Source organism: Magnolia sinica, chromosome 18, assembly GCF_029962835.1.
Source record: "Magnolia sinica isolate HGM2019 chromosome 18, MsV1, whole genome shotgun sequence".
NCBI classification, from domain to species: Eukaryota; Viridiplantae; Streptophyta; class Magnoliopsida; order Magnoliales; family Magnoliaceae; genus Magnolia; species Magnolia sinica.
Genome location: NC_080590.1, coordinates 35,427,663 through 35,453,787, shown reverse-complemented (window position 1 = coordinate 35,453,787; position 26,125 = coordinate 35,427,663). Strand labels below are relative to the sequence as shown.

At 40.8% G+C, this 26,125-nt stretch overlaps 1 protein-coding gene across 2 annotated transcripts; it reads left to right on the top strand.

The window, feature by feature from the left end:
* Positions 1-6,133: 6,133 nt before the first annotated feature.
* Positions 6,134-21,585, top strand: LOC131233790 (transcription factor UNE12-like). 2 transcript variants are annotated; one of them, XM_058230587.1, is made up of 7 exons: positions 6,134-6,572; positions 8,794-8,871; positions 11,718-11,837; positions 13,087-13,152; positions 18,711-18,776; positions 19,909-19,986; positions 21,105-21,585. In XM_058230587.1, the coding sequence occupies exons 1-7, from the start codon at positions 6,321-6,323 to the stop codon at positions 21,333-21,335; spliced, it is 891 nt and encodes a 296-aa protein (XP_058086570.1). In that variant the 5' UTR covers positions 6,134-6,320; the 3' UTR covers positions 21,336-21,585. The 2 variants fall into 2 exon arrangements, with proteins under 2 accessions (XP_058086570.1, XP_058086571.1); XM_058230588.1 differs by lacking the exon at positions 8,794-8,871.
* Positions 21,586-26,125: the final 4,540 nt, after the last annotated feature.

The following is a 26,125-nucleotide window of genomic DNA, read 5'->3' as shown; positions in this document are numbered from 1 at the left end:
CATGGTGAAGCCTGACTGATGAACTGCCCAGATTGCGCGCCTGCGGAGCTGGGTGCAGGCTGTTTTTAGCATTCCGCTTTTATTTGCAGATGCATAGCATGGCCCCATCCTGGAAAAAAAAATAAAAATGATTGAGCATTCTTCTGTTCTATTTGGGGGATTAGAGCTGGAATGAGATTGTGGACGGCTTTGCAGGTGAACAGACCAGATCAGCTTTTGAAGTCTTGGCTGAGGTAGTTTTGCACCATTTAAAAGACGGTTGACTCAAAAATGTTGTGGAGAGTGCATATCCATGAATTCACACTGATCGAACAATCCTAACCTTCCAATTAATGGCTATCAGCTGTATGCTAAAGCGGCCCAAATGTGATGGGGAAGTCAGTTTCAGTTATGCTGCATCCACAGTTTGGTCAGATATTTGGACGGTTTGGATCGCTGTGCAACTACTCTGTTCATGTCCGATGAGCCACAAAACAAAGGAGGCTAGCCGAGAGCAATCTTTGTGCGGTGGTGAAGTTGAGATGACTCTTAACCATGCTCCACACCAGGCTCTGTGTAGGAAACATCTAACACTGGCAGTTGGTGGTGGTAGGTGCTGGTAAATGTCGGGTAAAAGTAAACCCATGCATCTACCACCACCAACTTGTAGGGGTGGGACCACCTGAACCAGCCTGATTTTTACACGGGTCAATGGGCGTGGCAGGCACGCCAGGGCACCTGAACTCGGCCTGACATGGGCCATGTGGGTGCGTGTTTTGGGTATTATAGAGAGGTCTCAAGTCCAACCGGTTGGACCACGACTTATGGTCCATCCAGCTGATAACTTCTAACTTACTAAGTGAATGGGACATCTAAACTGTTCAGTAGATTGGCCCACCAAGAGGGACAGTTTATGTGAAACTCAGCCCTATCCACTCATCAAGTGGACCATACTGTATCATGCTATTTATCAATGGCTACACACTTTTCTACGGTGTGGCTCACGTGATGATTGGATAGTGCTGATTTTTGCACAAGGTGATCCTCATGGTGGGGCCAACGTATTAGGAGGATTGGATGTCACAAGCACTTAAAAAAGGCTGGGTTGACCGTTAACCGGGGTCCAACCAGTTGGACTTGAGAACTCTATTTTAAATTTATAAATGAGAAATGCTTTAACGCTTTTAGAGCACTAACTATATATACATTAAAAAATAATAATAATGCTGAGTAGTATTTGGACATTCTTGCCTCCTCTGCCGATGGTTTTCTTGTGTGAGAGATTTTAAATTAAGTGGGGGAGTATTTTGGCACCATGAAAAAGGGGGTGGTGTCTAGCGTACGGTTTGAGATTTCACTCAAGAAAAGTCACTGACGGCCTAGATTTTCCGTGCACCTTTTCAAAATCTCTCATCACGTTTCTCTCTCACTTTGAAAATCTCGCCCACCATTTCCCCATTTTTTCCTCTTGGGATTTGAGGATGCCACTTTCCTGCAACCGCGTGAGCTGTGGGGCCCACCATGATGATGTCCATGTGACATCCATCAGTTTCGACAGCTCATTTTAAGGCCATGAGCCGAAAATAAGACTGGTCCAAAACTTAAGTTGCCACTGTATATGGGAAACAGTGGGATGGATCACACACCGTTGAAAACTCGCTGGGGACCACAAATGTTTTGGATCAGGATATATTTGTGTCTGACATTGATCCCTGTGAGAATAACCTCATGAATGGGTTGGATGGCATCAAAATATCATGGTGGGCCGTGGGAAGGTTTCAACAGTGTTTACATCCCACTGTTTCCTGTGGTGTGTGGACGACTTGATATTTTGAACTGTCTCAATTTTGGGTCCATGTCCTAAAATGAACTGATGTATCTAACTGATGGATAGTGTGGATGTCCTATCTTGGCTTTTCTATAGCTGACTTTTCGCTCTCCCGTCCGCCTTCCCTCTCCAACATGCGTTGTAGGTGACATGCCAGGGTATAGTGCTCCTAGTTGCATGGGTTCACTAGGCCTTTCCAATTGATTGATTTGAAATGTGTTTTGAGTTTAAAACACATTTGGTGGAGTACCACATGAAAATTGCAATGATTATGATTTAATCCATTGTGGCCTTATTTTCTTTAGCCATCTTTTTTCCCGGACTATGAATGGAACGGCCATGATTGCTTCATAAAAGTAATTTTTTTCTGATAGTATAAAATCCATGATGGCCCTAACAAGTTGCTGGTTCAAATTATTTATTGGACTTGTTTTCTATAAATAATATTCATTATTTTTTTTAATGCCCATTTGTCATATGGTTAGATTGTTGTTGTGTTTGTATGTCAGCCCATGAAACGTGAGCTAGACTTAATGGATGGTTTGGATCAATGGATTGTTGATTGCATTGTGAATATATCACGGAGGCATATTTGTTGCTCTCCCATTCGAAAATTGGGCCTTTTACTTTAATACCATCTTAAACAACCACTTGATCTAAAAGCTCAGCCAATAACATTGTCTCTATAAAGAGTAGGTTTCTAGTCTAATAAAACATTCTCTCCCATACTTCATCTGTCCATGTGTAGTGGCATCTAATCCGTTGATCACATATGAATTTTGATTTGGGACCTTGGATCAAATATCAACTCAAATTACAACTTGAGCGAGTCACACGACTGATGCCCATAAGATTGTCTAAGTATTGAATCCAAGTAATTAAACAAGTTCCTCACACCATGAATGAAGGAACATACCAAATATTTTGACGATTAAATACTCAGGTGGGCCACATTATTCCATTTTAATGGGTTTATTTGTGATTTTACATATATTTTTTTCAATATACTACACGAATTTTTTTTTGCTCTGAGCGGAGAAACTTAATGGACGGAGTGGATTTCACTCTAATATATAGCTTAATACACCCTATAGATCTCTGAACTTTTTGAAGGAGAAAATAAAACTTACAAAGCTTCAACAAATAACAAGCAAGACTTCTTCACACCCCAAACAGCTTTCAATGAATAATAGATAAGTAGGACAACATCAGCTTAACCAGATAAGACCAAGACAAGCTCTTGACCGTTTGCAGCTACAAAACGGACGATGATGCTATTAGAACCTATGATCCCCGTTGGGTCAGGACATTCACACAAATACATGTCATGCATTGCTTATGGTTCTAAACAATCACTTGTTAGTCAATTGTAACCATCCTATCCATCACTTTGAAAATGGATGGATAGGTAAAATACCACCAAATCAAAGATGGATTGGTTCATTAGATGGTAAGATTTTTATATGATAGACCTATGACATGTATTATGGACTTAATGGATGGTTTAGATCAATCTAATGGACTGCCCAAGTGAATAGATCCAACTAGGGTACTTTCAAGTTACAGTGCTCCTTCATGCATCTGGCCATTTAAGCAGTTCATTAGGTTGATCTGGACAGTCCATCAGGTCTAGAAAACATATAAATAGCCTATCAATGGATGGTCAAGATCATATATATAAAAAATGGGCAATCAATAATTTGAGCCATCTATTCACTTATAAATCATGAATTGGACAAATAAGGATGCAAACAAACAAAATCTTAATGTCTGTAGCAAGCAAAGGATTCGGATTCTTGCATAATTATTGTGAAAGCCATCTGTAGGAAGATTCCGTGCAAGGATGCTGGGTGGGCCATCAAGACGTTCGCCAGAAATTCAAAATGTCCATCTGTTTTGCTAGATCTTGAGACTATCCAACACTCAAGTAAGCCACACCATATGAAACAACGGGCGTTCAGTGAACACCGTTAGAGTATTTTTATGGCCATAAAAGTTCTTTATCAGGCTATCTTTTTTGTGTTTTAACTTCATACCGTTGGAAATAACCTTATAAACGGTTTGGATAGCATATAAACATCAACATGCAGCTCAAGAACGTTTCAACCGTAGAAATTTCTTTCCCCAATTTCCCCTCTCGTGTGACCTACTTGAATTTTATATCCACCTCATTTTTGGTCACACGTCCTAAAATGAGCTCACAAAATGGATGTACGGAATGGATTTCTAACATACGTTGCAGTGGGCCCCACTCCGTATCCTTGCGTAGGAAGTCCTTGAGAAAGGCTTTCGCAGGCAATCCGCGTCTCCCAAGGACAGGGTGCCCAACAATACCTAAATGGGCCGACATTGGGCTGAACCCGACCCGAGGCCCGATTCCACGCATCGACAACCCTACTCAGATAATATAATAATGAAATCAACCCCTTTTCTGGTTCTTTCTATCCTCTCCTTTCGCCAACAGAAATCTCCGGTCGATTCGCGCGAGGAAGGAGTGAACAGGCTATTCACGGCACACGCGTCTTGTTACCGTACGTGTACGGGATCCCTGCGATTCAGGTGGGGACACCATAAACATCAGGAGAGAAGACCCCGCTCACGTGCAAGAGTACTGTAGGCAGCTACCCCATCAGTTTCAACCGTCCATTTATCTCATACACGTGCGATGATCTGATGACCGTACTGCCTAGTCATGAGAAGCCCCACTTGTCACGTGTGCCACATGCTCATCGAGATTACTTGTATTTGGAGCCAAGCCATCGTGATCTAAACCGTTGATCCCATGGATCGGTCTGTGGATGATGGACAGGTATGACATCTGCTCAGTTGAATGATCCTGGTTCTTCGATTTTTTGCGGCTAACAAATGTATGGTCGAGAGTCAAAATAAATGGACGGATCAGATTCAAGGATAAGGGCCTGTTTGGCCAGGCAGATTGGAAGATTGATCTCGGGATTGGCCAGGCGTGCCAAACAGATGCGGGATCCTAATCCCGGAATATTGCAATCCCATGGATCTTCACGACTTGTTTGGCCGGGCGAATCCCATGGGATTAGGAGGGATAGGATGGATTTTAAGTTAACGATGGTGGTGCCAGTGGATTGTTTTAACATCCATAGGATTGCTATATCCTTACAAGTTTGTTGTGTCTGTTTGGCACGCCCGATGTATATCGGGATTTTACCTTTCAATCCATCCTACGTATCTCGGGATTTTACCTTCCAATCCGTTCAACCGAGGGATGTGATCAAATTTAAGGTAATTATGGTGATGTTAGTGGATTGTTTTAAGATTCATGAGATTGCTTACATCCTAGGACAGGTTCACTGGGTCTGTTCGGCTCGTCATGTATATCCCGGAATATCATAATCCCATCCCTCCTAATACCGTAGGATAGGTCCGGCCAACTAGGCCCTAAGACAATCAAATGACATCACCATCATTACCTTTAAATCCCATCCAATCGACTCTAATCCCTTCAAAATTGCCTGATTTGGTTGGAGGGATTGAAAGGGATTGAAAGGTTTAATCCTGAGATTGGCTGCCAAACAGACCCATATAACAATCCCGGGGATATAGCCATCCCAAAAATCTTGCCCCCATCCACTGACGCAGCATCATTACCTTGAAATATGTGCAATCCACTCTAATCCCATCTAATCCCATCCAATCTGCCCGGCCAAACCGGCCCTAAGATCTCCAATACTAAAGGGTCAAAAACGCCCAATCTGAGAGTTTTCAGGGACATCCACCGTCCAAATTGAGGCCCATCAAATGAACGGTCCGTATTCCCTAGCTACAGCCTCAGCTACCTGAAAATCACGTGCGGCGGCAAACTGTTCAAACTGTACGACTGCTGTCGAGCGAGCCCTTACAAATATCGTAAGGTCCTGATGCATCAAAACGTGAATAATCCTCTGACGTCACCTTCAATGAAATTTGGGTCCATCATTATATAATCCAAACCGTTCATCTGTTGGATCCATTCTTCTTCATGAAATTCTCCAAAAAAAAAACTCCCAAGATGAAATTTTCTAAGCCTTTGATCATTGGCATGAAAATAGACGGCTGAAAAAAACAGCCAGCAACAGTCCAGACAAATCACACATAATGAATCATTGAAATTTCCAATCTGGACTATTTAATTGAAGTGCACCATCCATGTAGGGGCCCAGCAATTTGACGTCTTCGATCATATAAATGGTGGGCCCCACTTGTAATAATGGGATGTACAGGGAAACCATACCCGCTCTGATGCGTCAGGGCCCCTGTCATTTCCCTCCATTATAACCAGCTGCAGAAGACAAAAGCTTACAAAATCCATTCCTTCCATTTTCGTCTCTATTTAAAAAACGAGAGAGAGAGAGAGAGAGAAACTCGAGAACCGAAACGTCCCTTGTATCGGCCGATACGCGGTCGAGTTTCGTAACGCCTGTCCGTACAAAGTCCCCAACTCTACCTCTCTCTTCTTTCAAAACCTCGCTTCGAAATCTGTCGTCTGTTTTTCTCCGGCATGTCAAACCCGCCGGAAGGATTGTCCGACGACTTCCTGGAGCAGATCCTGGCCGTCCCTTCTTATGCCGGAAACGATGCGAATTTGGCGGGAACGGAGGTGGGCCCCCGAGGAGGCGGTTTTCAGGGGCCGGTTTTCCCGTTGGGGCTGAGCTTGGAGCTGCAGGGGGAAGGTGGTTTTACGAAACCGGGAGAGGCGTCTGGGAGCGGTAAGCGGTTTTGGGAGGGCGAGGGGAAAGCTTCTGGAAAGATCGTAAGTGCGATTCTTAAATGGCTTTTCTACCCTTGGCTTTTCTTGAAATGCCATGCACGTCCCTTCTTATCTTTTTGAGAGGTAATCGAGGATGAATTCCAGCACACGTGCGGATTTGGCTCACTTCTACAAGATCCTCACCATTCATTCATCAATTTTTTTTTCTAACCGTCCATCTTCTCACGCACGTGTGGCTCACTCGATGAGCTGTCTCGGTCGGCCCATCCGATGAGTGGTCCGGATCTCGCTCAACTCTGCCCTATTTATGCTTCCCTGAGTCGCCCTTGATTTATAGCCTTAGGGGTAAAATTGTCATTTTGTAAAATACCGGCCATGGCGGGGTTCTCAGGTGGCTTGTATGACACCGAGCTCCCCGCTACATTAGGAAGTACGGTACGAGCTTTTCTTCTTCTTCTTTTTTTTTTTCCAGTTTTGCCCTTGAAATGATATATTTTCAAGGGAAAATGACTGTAAAAACGGGCAGTCGGTTGCAGGTTTGGGGAGGGGGCAAAATTGTCATTTTTTAGAAGTATTGGGTTGAGAAGAGAGGAATTATGAGATAGACGAATACCGCTTCATACGCAGGGTTTCAATCATACCAAACAGGCTATACTCGGGTGATAGTTCACCACCATTTTAAAAATGATGGTGAATCTTCGACCATACACTTGGCATAGCTGTAACGGAATCCAGACCAGCCAAATTGCTGACCTGTTTGTGGATGGAGGATAGCTGAAAAATTACACAGAAGATTATAGTAATCATCTGAATTTGGGATGCCATGGACTCAGTCCTGGCAGGAGCTTTGTAGGGCCCACTGTAACGTTTGTGCTTTATCCAGGCCGTCCAACCATTTTTCCAGGTCATTTTAGTACATGAGCCCAAAAATGAGGCAGATCTAAGGTTCAAGTGGAGCACACCACAGGAAACAGTAGAGATTGAACGGCTGCCATTGAAAATTTTTTGTGGGCTGCAGAAGTTTTTGATCAAGCTGGTATTTGTGTTTTCCCTTCATCCATGTCTATGTTTGATCGCAAATAAACATCACGGTGGGCCCTAGGAAGGTTTCAACAGTGGCATCATTATCACCACTACTTCCTGTGGTGTGGTCCACTTGAGGCTTGGATCTGCCTCATTTTTGGGGTCATGCCTTAAAATGATCTGTTAAGATGGATGGACGGTGTGGATAAAACACCCACATCACAGTGGGCCCCACAGATCCAGGCAGGGAAGTGGATTGCATCCTGGCAGGGGTGGACACAATCCGCTTCTCTGAATTTCCCCTGGAATTTGGACCACTTGCTATTTAATTTTAACCATTCATTCGATAGCCATTAATTAAATGGTTCAGATTGTTTTAACAGTGCGATTTTTGAGATATGGTCCATCTACAATGTTCTATACAATTTGGATGGTCTGGATAGCTGTACATGAGGGCCATGTGTGAGAAGGTGTCACCACCAATTTCTATAACAGGAGCGTTCGCTCATGAGAAATGGGGCCATAGTTAGTTGATCTCGACTATTGGTCCGTTTGCGGATGAACCATGACCCAAAAACTCCCGGATTGGAACATCCTCATGACGAATCATTGGACATTTTTCAGTTGAATGTGGACTGTTGTTGCGTCTCTCTTCTCAATCATCTATGTAGGCTGCAAATGGAAAGGTTGAAATTTTATTATTGATGTTTTCTTTTGAGGCACGGTGCATCTATGGTGGTAAGCAACTGACCAATGGTCTGGATGAATCAACCATGGGCTATACTTGTTAGAACTGAAAAACTGCCTATCCAAAGACACAAGTCACTCACCTGATCATGATAACTGATGCCTACAGGCAGTGTATTTCTTACTTGTCATGCAGACCTGCCATTCTCACAAATACAAAACTTGTCTAGGACATCTGTACCATGCAAATGGCGGGCCACAACGTGATGGTCAATCTCCTTGAAAATCAGGTTGATCACATTGGATGGGCCACACCTGTATGTTGAGTCAGACCATCGTCTGTCCATGGTTCCAACAGCATGGCCCACCTGCTGAGTCGACCCGCTTGATTTTTGTGCTAGGTGATCTTCATGGTGCGGCTACTTTTTGCTCGCAAGGCACATATGTCGTGCACAATGGTTACTGTCAATTTTCAAAGCTTGAGGACATGTTTACCATTTAAATGGAGTCTAGGGTTGTTTTGGTCTTTTTCCTCATGTGTTCTTGATTGCAGGAAAGAGATCCTGTTCATCTGACGAGTTTGTTCCCAGCTATTCACACACACTCAATACGGCCTAATTCCACGCAGCAGGTCTGTTAGAATGAAAAAAATCACTGATTTGTTTTTATTTCTTTTGTTTTAGTAGCTGTTTTGAGGTTTATGGGTATGGCCAACCATGATCATCAAGGCGTAGCTGTAGACCTTGCATGGTGTATCGTAACCATCCAAATAGTGGGGGCTGTTGTGGATTGGCAATGATATTACACTAAATGGAAGATTTTAACTGTATGATTGGGTTCATCAAATAGAAGATTAACATGAAAAGGTCATAGCCCAAACTCAGCACATGCTTGTCTAACTCTATTTGATCTTGGACATGTGCCCTCTCTACAGTCAGGTCCATGATTTGGATGGTTGGATTTGTGCACATGGAGGTGAAGTGGATGCTTCTTACTTAGCAGTTAATCATCTCTTTCTTCCTCTTTTCAACAACAAAGCTGCCTTAAAAATTTCCCAGAGCTTGTTTAATTTCTAATGTAGCGACAGGCAGTGCTGTTGTTTACAGTACATCTAAGGCGTTTATCATATTTCCTTGAGTGGCTAAAATGCGACGTCTTGACATCCATGTCACTACATGTGGCTTTGTCATGTCTTACACTTGATCTTATGATTCTTATCGCACGTGCGAATTACAATCCATGATCCCTTTGTCCTTTCAAATGACACACTTCCTAAGGAAATTTGCACCAATACTCATTGTCCACTTGGTGAATTGACAGGCCTGAGTTTTAGGCCCGGGCAGGTTGATACCTTGTCAGTGGGCCCACGCGATTAATGGCGTGGATATCACCAGGATGCACTGCAAATTGCTAGCTGTGAGCGCTGCAAATGGCCCTTCTCTTTTGTAGTGATAGGATCACCGTGCGCCCAGTCTAGATCTTTGGACCATGGGCCCACTCTACAAATCGGTAGCCTCAGTTCTGATAAAATAACTGATTTAGCCAGATCATCTCCCAAAAAATATTTGAGGTTGCAAGATCCATCAAATCTTTACACTTTATTCAGTTGAATGTGAACCATTGGATGTTTCTTTCTTTACCCTATATTTGTAGGACATAGGTTGAAGTGTTAAGATTCTGATTATGGATATTTTTCAGGGAATGTTTCATCAATTGTGGGTCCTATTAAATCAATGGTCTGGATCACTAAAACGCGGCTCCACTTGTACAAACTGAAGACCATGGATACTATGCTTGTCCTTGGCACTCAAATCATATAATCCTCGAACTTGGCGCATAGTCGATGTGGAATTCTATGATTCTTGGTTGATGATAAAATTATACCCTTGGTCTTGACTTCTAGGAAGTAGTCCTCAGCTTAGGATCCGGACTGTTCATCTGATTGGTGCAACAGTGGATGGACCATGCTCCATAGATATCCCTGATCATAAAGTCCTCACAATCCAATCTTTGGTCTTTTAACCATTGCTGAATTATTTTTAACCATCTATTTGGTGGACACTGCTTGAAGAGTTAGGATCCTCCAATCTGGAAGAATGTCAGCAATGCTTCATTAATGTTCTTGATCACTGATCCATGTTCCTACTTGTAGTACTATTAGGAGTTCCTGTATTTTACAGAAACTGGTGGTATATATGTTAGGTCGCGTTTGGAATCAAATAGCTGCTCGTGGCATCCCCTTGGGATATGCCTTTGGGATGGCATGTAAGGACCACATTAAGCGGGCTTGCATTTTCTTGCTTTTTCCATCCCAAATCAGAAGTGAGATGTGTGACAAGAACGCATCTCACTTGTGTTTTTGCCTGGCGAATCATTTTGCATCATGTATGGACAATACATTTTTACGTGTTCTTGGCTGATTTTCATGAATGGGTGTAAATGGGGTATGGATGCACAGCCATCACCCAACTTTTGTACAAGATGTGAGGGTAGGCCAGAGTAGATTCCAATGGGGGTGTGGGGGAGATCTGTTTCAAAATGTTAGCAGTGTAACTGCCTAGGAAGCAGCTGCTGGAACTTTTGGTAGAGGGTTCCTTCACCGACTGGACAATGAATGGTGCAGTGGTCCTTCCCGTGTTACGGAAAACCAGGCTTGCGTAATTGGAGTTTTGCTATCCATTCACCGTTTAGGTCCTACCTCTGTGGACATGAAATCCAGATGTGCATCACTGGGGTATTACCATCCTTTTACCATTTAGGAAGCTTCCGATGCTTGCCATGTTACTAGTGCTTTTGCTCAGGCCAGCATTCAGTTCAACTGAGGTCTACTTTCCCATGATTCAGACTATTCCTCTGATGGGACCCGATGTGGATTGCGACGCTATGAAAAGATACCCATTGGACAAGCCTAAGTGCCTATCTATCAGAGTTTGGCCTTCATATTACTTCATATTACCTGTGTTCTGCATCCAATGGAAAAAGGTCCACTACTTGAATGGCTGGAATTTCTTGGTAGAAGAGAATTTTCACCCATCACCAATCTATGATGGGACCAACCTGATGACTGATATGGATCACTGTGGCCTCCAACTGGCAGAATGTGGGCCCAGACAATAAACGCCCATAATGAATGCCAAGTGTTGTATAGTGTGTAACACATCTTTACCAATACTCCCCTTGATCCACATTGGTAAATCACATTCACAGATAACCAGGTATGTTGGCATATTGCACCAAGGAAAGCATGCAAGCATTTTCATAAATGATTTTTTACATCCTTCCCAGATATTTAATAAATGAAAAAATTAATAAATAAAAAATTAAAAAACCTCAATGCAGTTGTTGGGCTCCAAATATTTGTTAAATTATAATTTTCTACTTCTCTAATTCAATATTCTACTTCTCTAATTCAAGTTTTATTGAATCTTCATTATGAAAAGCATTTTCTATTGAGTTGAGAATTATCCCTTTTTGCAGCCTTTCCTTGGTCAAACAATGGCAGGTAATGCTGCAGTTGCGCCGCATCCACCTGCTGTCCGTCCTAGAGTGCGGGCAAGACGGGGACAAGCCACCGATCCTCACAGCATTGCTGAGCGGGTGAGCTGAACTCTATGCAAGAACTCCTCTTTAGTGTATAGTTAGTGAAGTGATCTTATTTGTAGAGTTAAAGAAATAACATTCTAATTGAAGATGTTAATAATGTTTTCCTTATTGATTAGGTAGCAGGCATTAGGGGAAGAAGATTTGGGGTTAAAAGAAGGTTTTGGCTTTAATGTAAGGGGTGTGCCCAGTGGTGCCAGTACCACCATAAGCTCAAGGCGGTACCTGGCAGATATGTGGCCCATGTGATGTATGCAGCACATCCAACCCATTTATCAGATGCATTACCTTATGTTTACCCCATATATAGAATCAGATCCATCCAAACTCGTGGCCCACATCACAGGGATCAAGAGGGAATGCCCACTCTTGATTCGCACTGGGGCTCACATGAGTTGCAAGGCAGCTGATTTTTAGTCTGACCCTTCATCCATGCCAGATAAAGGGTTTGAAATGAACTGGATACCATATATACAGCACGGTGGGCCCTATGTAAATTGTGTGTGATTCCTCTCTCAACTTGTTCCCGGTGGTGTGGCCCACCTGATTCATGGATCAGCCTGAATTTCGGGCCCTGGAGGTAACAATGAGCTGAATTATCAGCTGGATGGATTGGATGGCATGCACACACCAGGGGGGTCCCCCACATGCCTGGTACCACCATAGCTTATGGTGGTACTGGTGCCACTGAATCTTCAAAAGAAAGTACCGGTACCACTGGAGCACATCGCTAGACATAAGAGATCTGGTTCAATTTGGTAGAACAAATTGCTAAGTGTACGCCTTCTGATGAAGAATTAACAGAGAACCATCGGGTTGTCTTCCCATTGTGTGAAATACAACAAAATAACCAAATTTACATAGGGACATGGCCAAAGATCCTCACCCATATGCAAACTCTAGAAATCTCTCTCTTAATGATCTAAAGAAGGACAAATTTGTTTACATACAAACTCAGATTTGATCACCATAATTGATAGCTGAGGGAGAATATGTTACATTTCAGTAGTTTTATCTGGGGTAAGAAGAGATATTGTAATTTAATTTCTGGAGATGAATTCATGCATACTGTTGATGACTGACCTCTTACTTAGTTTCAGACAACTCAGGATGCTACAATATTTTCAGAAACTCGGGAATCTTATTGTTACACTGGAAACCAGGACTTTTGATGTTTTAGATTTTATATTATTATATTTTCAAATGCATGTAATAACAGTTCGTTGCATTTTCTTTTGCGGTACAGTTACGTAGAGAAAGAATAGCAGAAAGGATAAAAGCTTTGCAGGAACTGCTCCCCAATTTCAACAAGGTCATCACCTCAACATCATGCCTCTCTCTTTATGCAGTGTTAGTTGCCTTTACCTTATGTTTTAAAAAAGTGGCTTCAATCATCGTCAGTTCTTTAGGTGAATGTTTTCATTTAGAACCCATGAAAACATTTGAATTTTCAAATGATTCTTTACTGTCCTTCTTAAAATGGTCGGATCGAGGGAGGTTATGACGTGGCCCATTCAATAAAACAGGTTTTTATTTCGGATTGAGATCTGATCCATAATAATTGGGTGACATACAAGTGAAAAATAAAACTGGCTCACTTATTAACTGGGACGGGTTTTTTATCAGAGGATCCAAACCTGGCCAATTAATCTAATGGAAGGGGTTTTGGTCATGTCTAAGTACAATTAAATGTGTTGATACGGAAAGCGGATCAGTGCATTGGGGAAAGAGGGGGATGAGTCCTACTGGAAGTGGATGAAAATGAGAAATTTCATATGAGGGATTCCATGTTTTATTCTAAATTCGGTACCAACTTTGCCTATGATGATATACTCCTATCACATAATGATGTGGTAAGATGTGAATTGTGATAGCCATAAGGATGCATTTGTCATTACACTTAGATACATATAATGTATAGGAAAAGGTTCTGCTAAATGGGGATTATGGGCTGGGTCGTGGTAAGATGTGAATTGTGAAAGCCATAAGGATGCATTTGTCATTACACTTAGACGCATATAATGTATAGGAAAAGGTTCTGCTAAATGGGTGTTATGGGCTGGGTCCATATGGTGGTCCAAAACACAACTTACTTAAAAATTGGATCTAGGGCGAGTTGGGACGAGCAAGTTTGAAAGGTTCCAAAACCAACCCATTTAATGATTGGGGTGGTGTTTTGGACCTTGACCTGACATTTCCAATTTTAGATCTGGACCCATTTATTTTTGAGTTGGATCTAGTTATCATATTTGCTCCCATAACAAAATGGCAAGGCATCCCTGTGATGATCGAAGCCACTTTCTATGTTGATATGACGGGACTCTAGTATTGGATACAGTGTCATTACCACAGTTAATGTGAGTCCTAAATCACACTACATCCAAATAAAAGGTCCATAACTTAGTCCAAGTGTTGTCTCATTGCTTAGAATAAGTTCTGAGTCATCTGACCAATTTGCCAGCAATAAGGGAAGACAATCTCTTCCGATGGGGTTCATCCCCAATGTTCATCAAAGCACCCTATGAACCTTGGTTCCAAAGTAAACCTAATGACTAAGGATTAAGTTTGGACGTGCTAGTGTTTAAGACTTTTTCGTTCATTAATGAAACTAAATGTTACAGTACATAGCACATGAGTTGAAAAATCTTCATTCAATGTACAATAGTGTAAGGCTTTGGCATATTCATGAGAAAAAAAATAGCACATAATAGCCATATTTCTATTCTTGAGACTTCACTCATCCAGAGGCATGTGGTTTGTAAAGGATGTGGGTATTGTATCACTTATGTATTCCTTTGGTGCATTGCATTGTGTTTAGGGTTAAGCTAATACAAGTAAGAGTTTTAAAGAGTGTGGAGGTGCTCTCTCTCACAAACCTCTCTCTTTTCCTCATTCTTATCTCTCTTTCTCATCTCTTCTTTCTTCTTTATTTCTGTGGATTTAAATATGGTATTAGAGCATGGAATAGACTAGATCTAAGTTCCCATCCTCTCTCCCCCTTTTTCTTTCCTTCGTCTTCTTCTTTGCTTCCCTTTCTCTTTCTTTCTCCACCAACAGCCCCTCCAGGGCCCCAACGACCACTAACAGCCCTCCAGGGTCCCAACAACTACTAGTAGCCCCTCCAAGACCACTAGCTGCCTCTTTAGGGCCCTAGTGTCACTGATATCTGACAGTTCTCCCAGGGCCTCTTGCATACATAGGCAGCTTCCACAGGACCCCTGTAGCCTTGCTCGATCTCTCTGAACCCTGATCTTGATTACCCATAAATTCCAACAATGTTTAAAGGTATCTGAACTCTTCTTCCCCCTTGTCAATAACAACTCCTTGATAAATGGTGAATGGTATCACTGGTGGTGATCCAAAGGTCCAGGGATTAATTAGGACTACTTAACATGATTAAGGCCGACAATGGGGCCAGGCCTGGGCCAAACAAAATCAAGATTTGAACACCTGGTGTGACCAGTTTGAAATCCGGGCCTTAATCAACCTTAGGCCCGCCTGTTGTCAAGCTTAAACATGATCATCCCAGATTAACAATCGCCATAGTAAAATTGCATGGAAAAGAAAAAAAAATCTAGAGTGGTCTCAATTTGCTCAGACGTTTCTTGGAGTCGAAAGTTGGGTTTGATAACCAGAACTAAAAGGGATCCAGTTACAAATGATCTGTCTGATGATGATTGTGAAGGAAATAGTTTATTGGTTATGTCATGGATTCTTTACTCAATGCAACCAAATATTACATGGATTATTATTCCTAAAGATTAGGAAGGAGGTATGCGATGCCGTTGCTAAGATGTATGCTCAATGGGAGGATTTAGCTCGCATTTAGCAATTGCACCCTGAAATAATGGAAATGCTACAAGGAGAGATGTACTTTGCAATAATTAGACAAGTGAGAAGAATTAAATCACTGTTAGCCTGTTGCTAGTATCCCATAGGAGAAGAAGAAGTGGACAGAATATCAAAGAACTTTTGTATTTTTGGCTGGGTTACATTCTAATTTTGGCTTGCAGAAAGTTTATGTACTTGGAAGAGATTTTCTACCTTTCCTGGAATTAGTATATTATTATTATTACACCAGGGAGAGGCTAGTCGGTGAGCTACCACTATTAGATGGTGCCAATCTGTCTGAGAGATCAGCTTTGGCTGTGAACTCTAAATCATTTAGAGGCAATGGTTCTAGAAAATGAAAGAGTTGTCCATCTTTTTCTTTTGTAGACAAGGATGGGCTCCAATGTGCTCATTGTGGTAAGCATAGACGTCTTAGAGAGTAATGCTGGGATTTAAATCCCCACCTGCATCCATAGCAAGGTATGTTGCTGCCAACTCTGCTCAAATTGAGGCAGAGCAAGATTCCACTAGTCTACCTTCGCGGAACTCTATGACAGACCCAAGAGATCAAGTCATCAATGATTTAAAAATACAAGTGGCTGCTTTGAAAGGTTCGCTCGATTCACTACTCCAAATGTGTAGCTAAGTACATTTGCAAGTTGCAACTGCTAATAATTCCCCTTAGTCCTAGTCTCAGTCCTCCACAACCCATATCATTGATTCAGGGGCAGAGGCCTGGCAAGTAGTGTTTTGTGCATATTTTCCTATCTCTAGTGGTATCAAACTAGCTGATGTGTTGTTTTCGGAAGTTATTGGAAAATGGACCTATCAACCTTTTCAATCATTGTTATTACCAGCCTTGTATATGTACCTTCTTTTATTAAATCAGCTATCTATTAGTACTTTATAATTTTTTTTTAAAAAAAACTAAATTATTGTGTTAATTCTCTTCCTCTCATCGTGTCATCCAAGACGTCAACGAAGAGGAGGATTGCTGGTGGTTGTGAAGAAATGGGCTCTACTCGTCCAAATCAAGGAATCTCTCTTCTACTTTTATCTCCAACTCAATTGAGAGTAATAAAGAGCAAGTATATTTCTAGCATACTTGCTCATGTCTTCTTTAGATCTCACAACTCGCAGGATTTTATTTCCGAATGATTTTGTAAATGAGTATGAATTTCAATTTGAAGTCTGTCAAGTGTCTAACATTATGGAATTTCTTTTTTAAAAGCAGTAAGAGAAATTCTAGTCCTTTTAATCTTATTCACTCTAATCTATGGGGACAAGCCCTGATTGTGTCTGTTTTTGGAAATAAGTATTTTGTATCTTTTATTGATGATTATTCTATATTTAAATGGATTTATCTCATGAGAAACGTGGATGTAGTAGTCAAAATATTTCAGAAAATGGCCAAAACGCAATTTGCTTCTAACAATAAAATGTTTTGATCTAACAATGGTAGAGAGTACCTTAATCATGACCTTTAAAAATACGTTTCTACTTAAAAGTCTGCTTCTATACTCCATCAAGTCAATCTAGATGTGAGTGAAGGTTGGGTTGCAAAGGGCAGGATCTTCAGATGACCCGAGGTTTACAAGTGGCTATTGCACCTTAGTGGGAGGTAACCTGGTCACTTAGAAAATGCAACAAACAAATGGCGGTTGCTAGTTTGTTTGCTGAAGTTGGATATTGTTTGGTGGCTTATGCCACATGTGAAATTGTTTGGCGTTGATCTCTCCTTCTAGAAATGGGTTTTGAAGTTTTTGTACCCATTCCATTATCCTATGATAATCATAATGCCATTCACATTTCCTCATATCTATTCTTTCATGGGAGGACGAAATATATCGTCACTTTTTTAAATAGGAAGTTGTGTCTAAGTTATTGTTTACTCCATTCATTTGCTTGTACACTCAATTGGCAAAAATTCTCAAGGAGGCTTTAGGTTCATTTTTACTGTATGTTGGGCAATCTAGTCATGAGTAATATATATGCTCCAGCTTGAGAGGTAGTGTAAAGAATGTGGGTGTCCATGCCCCTTCTGTGCTACTGCGGTGTGTTCTATTCTTTTTGGGGTTAAGTTAATATGAATGAGAGTTTTAGGCGTGCATGACCTGCTCTCTCTCTCTCTCTCTAACCTCTTTCTTTTCTCTTCTTTATTACCATAGATTTAAACATGGTTCAAGACTGCCTAAAACATGCCGTTAATTAATCCATATATAGTTAAGAGGCCAGATCCATGTGCATCTGGTAACATTTATTTTTAGTATTTTAAGAAATTTTTAATGCACAAGTTTCAGATGTTATTGGTATGCTAAGCAAACTATAAGGCATCATATACCATTTGTTAAATGGTATTGGCCCTAACTGATAAGATTGGTGAATTAGTTGATTGGCTGGAACTGTCTAAGCTACCTCCTGATAGGCCAATGGTAAAAAAATTCAGTGGTGGACTTTTTCTGGGTCCCACTGCTCTGTACTTTTTTTTGAAGGGTAAACGTGCTCTATACTTTTCTTGACCATCCAAGAATAGGTGGATGAAGAGGTGGTCCAATAATTGGATGGTTTGGATCCATCGCTAAAGTGCACCAATCACGAGTTTAGGGCTGATACCATATACTAAATGGTACCGGACCATGTTTAAAAGACTTGGTGACTTGGACTGCCTCATCTGGTGTCAAGTTGTGACTCACCCAAGTCAGGGATGAATGTGCCAGACTTGTCCAAATTGGGGGTGACTTGTGGTGTTGAACTGGATCAGGTCCGACCGAGTCCAAGTCCACATGGACGAGTCACATGGGACTCATCCAAATCTTAAATCCATGTACTGGACTCACTCTTGACTCTTAATCTATAATAATTTATAGAAGTGTATTTTTACCCTTAATCTGACATATTTAAAGAAATTGTGAACAATTTCGTGTCAAGATTATCACAATAACACCTGAACAAATGTTGGGCCACTTTGATACAGATGACAAACACAATGCATATTCTGTATCCATATTACAGTTTAATATTTCACACATATTCGTGCAGACAGATAGAGCAGCCATGCTTGATGAAATTTTGGATTATGTGAAGTTCCTGAGGCTCCAAGTCAAGGTAAGTTACTCATATAATTGGTTTTTTATGCACGGCCAAACATCAATGATGCCAAGGTAGTTACTTATGTAATTGTTATTTTTTACGTGGCCAAACATCAAGGATGCATGTGTTTTAGAAATAGTTATTAAAACTCGTAGTTGCATAATGGTACTAGGCCATAGGAAAATATGGAGATTCTCTAATCAAATGTTGGAACCACCTCATCCTCAATCAAATCCCAGATGCCCCCATCTTCAAGAACCAGACAAACACAAGTTCCCTGTGTGGCATGTGTGCAGGATCCTGGGGTGGTCCCAATGGTGCATATGTCCTATCCTAGAAATCAGACCAGCCCACCTATCAGGTTATACAACACATGCACATAAGACGTAAACTGTCGGTTATCATTTTTCTAACCATCCATTTCTTTGTAAATATATGGTCCACCTGGTCAATGGGCGCGATGGAAATTTTGGTGTAGGAGAGATCCAGTGTGGGGACCACCCTACCAATGCTCCCCACCCAGCTCAAGCATCCTGTACTTTTGCAAATTCTATTAAAGCATCTGACAAAGGACCATGTTTATAAACAACTTGCACCAAATCAGTATCAACCTGTTACCAACTTCTATAACAAACCTCTATCAACTCTACCAAACTCAAGCCTACTTGACCCCTTCTGAACCCATGTGCTGAACATGGGTGTCTCATAAGATACATGCGCCGAGGTATGGCAATCCTGTTCTATCAATACACAAGCCATTCCAGTTCCGCCTGTCTTGAAAGTGGGCAGTTTCATTCCATTCGAATCTGCAGTATTCTGATCAGCAGGTATCCAGCCATGACCATGGTCCTTACAGTGTAGTTTCTAGAAAGAATGATTTTTGAAGTTGAGCTCCATAACACAGTAGTAAAGAGTCCTGCACGGGCTACACCTCGAGCATTACAGCCTGTTGAAATTGAGTCTCCGATCTGCCGTATGAAAAATATATATATATATATATATATATATATATATATATATATTTGTTTTTGCAACTCTGATATAGGGAGATGGAAATTCCTATTGTGATGCTCTGTTTTTCCATTTTATCAAATCCATGTATTCTAATTTAGCTGTATCTGTTTTTATTCATTGACTAAATTGACAGGTTTTGAGCATGAGCAGACTGGGTGGAACTGGTGCGGTGGCACAGCTTCTGGCTGACATCCCGCCGTCATCTGCCGAGGTAATTGTCCTTGTATGTATACATTTTCATGCATCTTTGTATTCTTGCCACTTGTTAGTATGTTGATGTATGCCTAGACTCCTGTATATATGCTTTTCATTTTATTGAAAGGGGATTTTTACTGCAAAATCCTCAAGAATCCTGATTTTATGAAACAATGCCTTGATTAATTGAAATGCCCAAAAAGTGCTTTTTGGGAGGTGAAATGACTGAAATGCCTCAGTCTGTTTTTCCCCCTAAAAAGTGGTGAAGTCAAGCATTAGGAGGCCCACGTGTTGTGTGTATGCAATCCATACCATCCAACAGGTTTACTCTACCATGATGATCTGACGAACCAAAAATTGGGCAGATCTAGTCATCAGGTGGACCAGACATGAATCAAAAGCTTTTTGGGTGGTTTGATGTTTAATATCGTGTGGCCCACCTAATGATTGGATCACTCTGATTTTTGGTTATTCAGATCATATTGTGGGATTAAGCTATTGAACGGGTTGATGTCATGCACTTGGCAAATGACCACAATGCTCAACTTCACGACTTCTAGAAAAGTTTAGGCAAGGGGTTCAATCACCTTTCAAAAAGCACCTCAGTGGCATTTCAATTAATCAACGCGTTGTTTGGTAAAATCATAATTCTTGATGGATTTTCCAGTGAGGATCTCTTGAATTAGTTGGTCCATTAATGGTAACCATACAACACTTGTATAAGTGGGGCCAATCTTTCAATAATCCATATCATTGTTCTATTGACTGCACTGTGGATGGACAATAGCCTAAAAATTTCCTCAACAAGATAATTCTGACTTTTCAACGCGTGGCATATTAAATAGACAGCCAAGAGAAAAACATTCTGCAACTGTTCACATTCAAATTCGAAAAGGCCCAAGATTGATGACTAGTATATTCCAATCTAGCTAACTTTTGGTGCATGGTTCATCAACAGTTTGCCTCATTAGAAGAATGATCTGGATCACTGAACAGTGGGCTGCGCAAAAACTGAAAACCAGAGTTCAATGCATCTACGAAACACTTCACTTTTGTATCTTTGTCTATTCTCACGTGATCATGGGCACATGCAATTTTCCTTTTTTTTTTGTTTTATGTTTTTTTCAAACTAAGGGGGAGGCTAGTGAGGGTGGAAGCAACCAGCAAGCATGGGAGAAGTGGTCTGCAGATGGCACGGAACGGGAAGTCGCGAAGCTCATGGAAGAAGACATTGGGGCAGCAATGCAGTTCCTCCAATCCAAGGCTCTTTGTATCATGCCGATCTCTCTAGCTGCCGCCATCTACCAAGCCCACCCGCCCGACAACCCCACGCTCATCAAGCCTGACCGGGATGCGCCTTCATAGGCTAATACATGATACGCGTTTTTGCACGTGCCGATTGACAACTCCATGCTCGGCCCCCCCACGTAACTATCCTCACAGTTTCTTGGGCTGGTTAGTAAATTCCCCTCAGATGCCAGATATCACTTTGGTATTTTCTTTTCAGTTTGATTTGCTCTTCTTCTTTTTCTTTTTCTTTTTTTAATTCTCAGTTTTTGTCAAACATGGTGTAATGTCATTCCTAGAAAAAAAAATAACTGATATTCTTAGTGTCTTTCCACGTTTGAATGGAGAGAAGTATTGTCAAAGCTTTTTTTTTTCTGTTTTTTTTTTTTTTTTTTTTATTTTATTTTATTTTTTATTTTTATTTTTGGTGGGAGTTGTGGTGGATTACCAACCATTTGTTGGTGGGACTGTTTCTCTGATAGTGGGTGATGGGCCCCTCAAAAAGAGATGAGCATGGATGGAATATAATATGAGAGAGTATGCTACGGAAGAGCTGGCCGAATCAGAATACGGTAGATCGCATCTCTCCACCATACACGTGGCAGGGTGATGACTGCTGTGGGTGGTCCATTTTTTATTTTTATTTTTTGAAATGAGGACTATTACACAATCCTCGACATTGGTTTTCATCAGTTTCCCACACTGGGTGTTGATTGTTTACCATTTTCATTTTCGACCATCGTTTTGAAGGACCGGGATTGGATGGATGGGATCATCCATTATATTTCTATTTTGATTTAGTTTCCATCTATAGTAGGGTAAGCTAAATAAGCGGATTGTCCTGTGGAGAGATGGTCCACCAGATTCCAATTTTACTTCATCATCACCCATTAGAAATTGGAAAGGTGAGTGTGATGGATGGATGAAAATGGTTGGTCAGTTGAAATGGGAAAGGTGACGTTTGAGGGATGTAGTCAAGAGAAGATATCGATTACGCACGGTTTGTGGTGAGTGGAATTGAGTCTTGAAAATGGATCCATTGAAATCATTGGAGAGAGAATTCTGAGGTAGGATCTACCCTGCTCGAGTGGATCAAATCTCGCACGTGTACGCTTGTTGACACGTTTGAGGTATTCACTTCCAAAGTGCATTCGAGCAAGTCGACTAGAAAACACAATTTGGGGCCCGTTTGGACGCACCCTCTAAAGGGGTGTTTGGGGGCATAAATAAACACCCTTTGGAGCCAAACAGGGTTTTCTTATGTGCAGTTGGATGCACTTTGCAAACCCTGCTTCACCACTCAGCTTGACAAAAGAGATTCCAAAATGCCAACTCGGTGAAAGTAACTGCTAAAATGCCTTTGGTTTTCTTTGAGTCAACCGAAAAAAACAAGCTTGAAATCTCCTTTTGTGGAAGTGTGTCCAAATTAGGGCCCGTTTGGATGTAACGTTGTTTCGTCATTTGACTACAATAGGGTACCTACAACCTTCTTTTGTCCTAAAACGTACGTTTCACATCAAAGGTTGTTACCCAGACTGACGTATGGGTACAAGTTAGCTGAGACATCTGAATTCTGGTGAGGTTTGCTAGAATACATTCTCACCTACCGCAGTAGTATATGTCGGCACTTCCACCTTTGAATCTGGCCATATTCCAATATCTAAACTGTTTATATGATGATTATCACTTTGTGGTGGCTAGCCAACATATAAAACCCTCAGCTGGTTTATTAACCTTTGTATGAGATACGTTAGATCTGAGAGATTTTCCTGGTGTTTCCCACCTCAGTGAACCCTGTCAGAAAAATATTTTTGGCCATTGAAAAAAATCCAAATCCAAAAGCTAAGTTCAAACTTATTTTATTGTATTACGTCAGGATGGATTCTAGCAAACCTCTATTCTATCTATGCTAGTGAAGGTGTAATTCTTACCAAAATCTCTTAATTGAAAATACAATTTGGGGTCATTTGGTTGATGCTAAATGATTATAAATGGTGCTAAATGGATTTACAAGGCGAAAAGGGGTCGTTCGGGGTGTGAATTAGAATACTCTCAAAAGGCCAAGAATAGGAAGCAAATGCAAAAAACGGTCAGATGTTCAAAAGTGGGTTCATTTTTATGGCCTACCCAATGCTCAAAATTTCCTTCTTTTTGCAGAATTATATATTCCAATGTACTTATTATCACTATTTATTAACTTGGGGTGTTAAAACTGATTTACTTAAATGTATTCCAACTACAAGCATCAAAACACAATTTTTGGATTCAAATGTATTCTAATTACATGTATCCAAAAACAACTTAGGATTCCAATTCTCATCTATTCCATTTTTTTGTATAGTTTAATTACAAGCATCCAATTACATTTATCCAAAAACAACTTAGGATTCCAATTCTTATCTTAGATGCCATTATATCATGTGATCATGTCGAACATGGAGGTCTTGTCTATGCAATAGCATGTGGGGGTCTCTTTCCGTGTTGGATGGCACGTGGAGATTGCACCATTTTAACTACATGTAGGGGTGGCAATAGGCCAAGGCCAAGGTCAGGGAAGCATTAGCCCTAGCCCAACTCAGATAATTTAGGCCATGGTCCGAGTGACCTGTAAGAAAAAGACTTCAAAGTAATCAGAGGTTTGAAATAAGTCTAATTTAAGATTTTTCTCTCGGCATCCTTAATCTACAACAAATATAATTGAATCATGACCTCATATTCAAAGATTATTTTTAAATTGCACATGCCCATTGAATGTTAACCATTAACAAGTGTCTTTAAACCATTCTAACAATAGCCTACTCGATTATTGAACTTGGCTAACTGGCTAAACCAAGAGATTCATCATTGCCCAGGGCCTGGATTTCAGGCCATGTTCTAAGCCAGGGCAACCCGCCTAGCCCATTGCTACCCATAGTTAGAATGTAACCCAATCCAAAACTCAAGTGGGCCATGCCATGGGAAACAGTGGGGATGAAATGCCCACCATTGACACCCTTTTGGAGAACACCTTTATATTTATATGCCATCTAACTCTGTTCATAAGGTTATTCCCATTGAGACAAGGAAAGAACCCTAAGTATCAGTTGATCCAAAGCTTTGGTGGGTCCATGAATGTTTTAATTGTAAGCATCTGATCTACACTTTTTATATGGTGTGGCCCACTTGAGTTTTGGATCGAAATAATTCTTAGGCTCATGTCTTAACATAAACTGGCACAAATGATGGACAGAGTGGATGTTTCTAGTACATCATGGTGGGCCCCATGGAGCTTTGGTTTCATGGGCTCTCCACAACAGGATGTTACAGGTACATAACACTTCGATAGGCAGATGACCAGCATCTCCCGTGCCTGGATCTTCTGCAACACCGGTTGTATACAGGCCGTACAACAGCTGAACTCCATGGACCCGAGTGGATTTATGCGTGACATCCACTCCGTCTATCATGTGTATCCCACCGTTTCAGGCTGTGGGAACAAAAATCAGCCTTGGCCGCTACTCTGGTGGGCCACACTTGGAACAATTTCAAAGGGATGCTCAGCATAGGTTTGTGTGTGGAACCTACCATGATGTGTAGATTTCATCCAATTGTTTGTCAGGTGTGTCTCACCACGGTCAGTATACTCTTAAAAAATCGGCCTGATCCAACAATCAGGCAGGTCACATGGAATAAACTTCCAGGATTGGATGTGATTTTACATTTCTCCCTATGGTGTGGCCCACTAGATTTTTGTGTTCATTTTTTGAATGTACGGTGAACATAAGGAAACTCACCTGATGCACGGAATGGATTTCAATATGATTATTCAAATACTGCGAAAAACATCATTGCATATGTTCTCCGCACGACCGCCTACATCTACACCTATAAGAAGATTTTTTTTTTTAAAATTATTATTTTATTATTATTATTATTTTTTTTATGAGAGTTATTTGATACTCTGGTAGGGTACGAAGCTTAATACAAAGGCCTAAGAAATTACACGTGTGGCACACATTACTCAAATTCGCCCAATTAAATTGTGGACACCACCGTCTCTAAGTCATAGTAAAAAATCAGATTGATTGAATAATCCTACCTTCACACTTGTTTGTTGAAACAGGGCCTTTAGATATTTTTCAATTATAACCATCCAATAAATGTTCACAAATCTAATAATCAGATGATCAAATAAGCATAACTTTTGTTCTGTGATAGATCTAAATCCAGCCCATAATTTCAGCAATTTAATTTGAACTAATTATATTCCATGTATGGTACATGTGGGACATGATCATATGTGGTCCACTAGATCAAATGTGGGCCAATATACATGTGTGCCCCCCACTTAATTATAACCATTCAGCATACACGTGAGCCACGTGTGGACATGATCTGTTTGTAAAGTATCACTTGCACATCACACGTGTGTAAATTTCACACGTGTGGCTATATCAGATCTAGCTTTAATTTTAATCCTACAATCTACTATGTAAATTTATATTTTGATGTTGAGGTATTGTTTGGATTGTTAATTACATTTATGTATATAAGGGATTGTTAATTACATACATGTATATGCATGTTATTGGAATGACAGTTTTAGTCCTTGGATAGGCATAATAAAAAGTAATAATAATATCTTTACATTAAATTAATGTGAAATTATTAAAAGCTTATTTGGTTCTCCATGAATAAGTGAATAGTAGTAAAAGAAAAATAATTATAAGAATAGATGTGAAATTTCACCTCAAAAATTGAAATGATCTTAACAGGTTTTCAAGCTAAAACTTTGTGGGTCCCACAATGAAATATGTGGTATATCCACGTTGTGCATTCATTTTTTTAAATCATATTAAGGCATGATTAAAAAATGAGGCATATCTAAA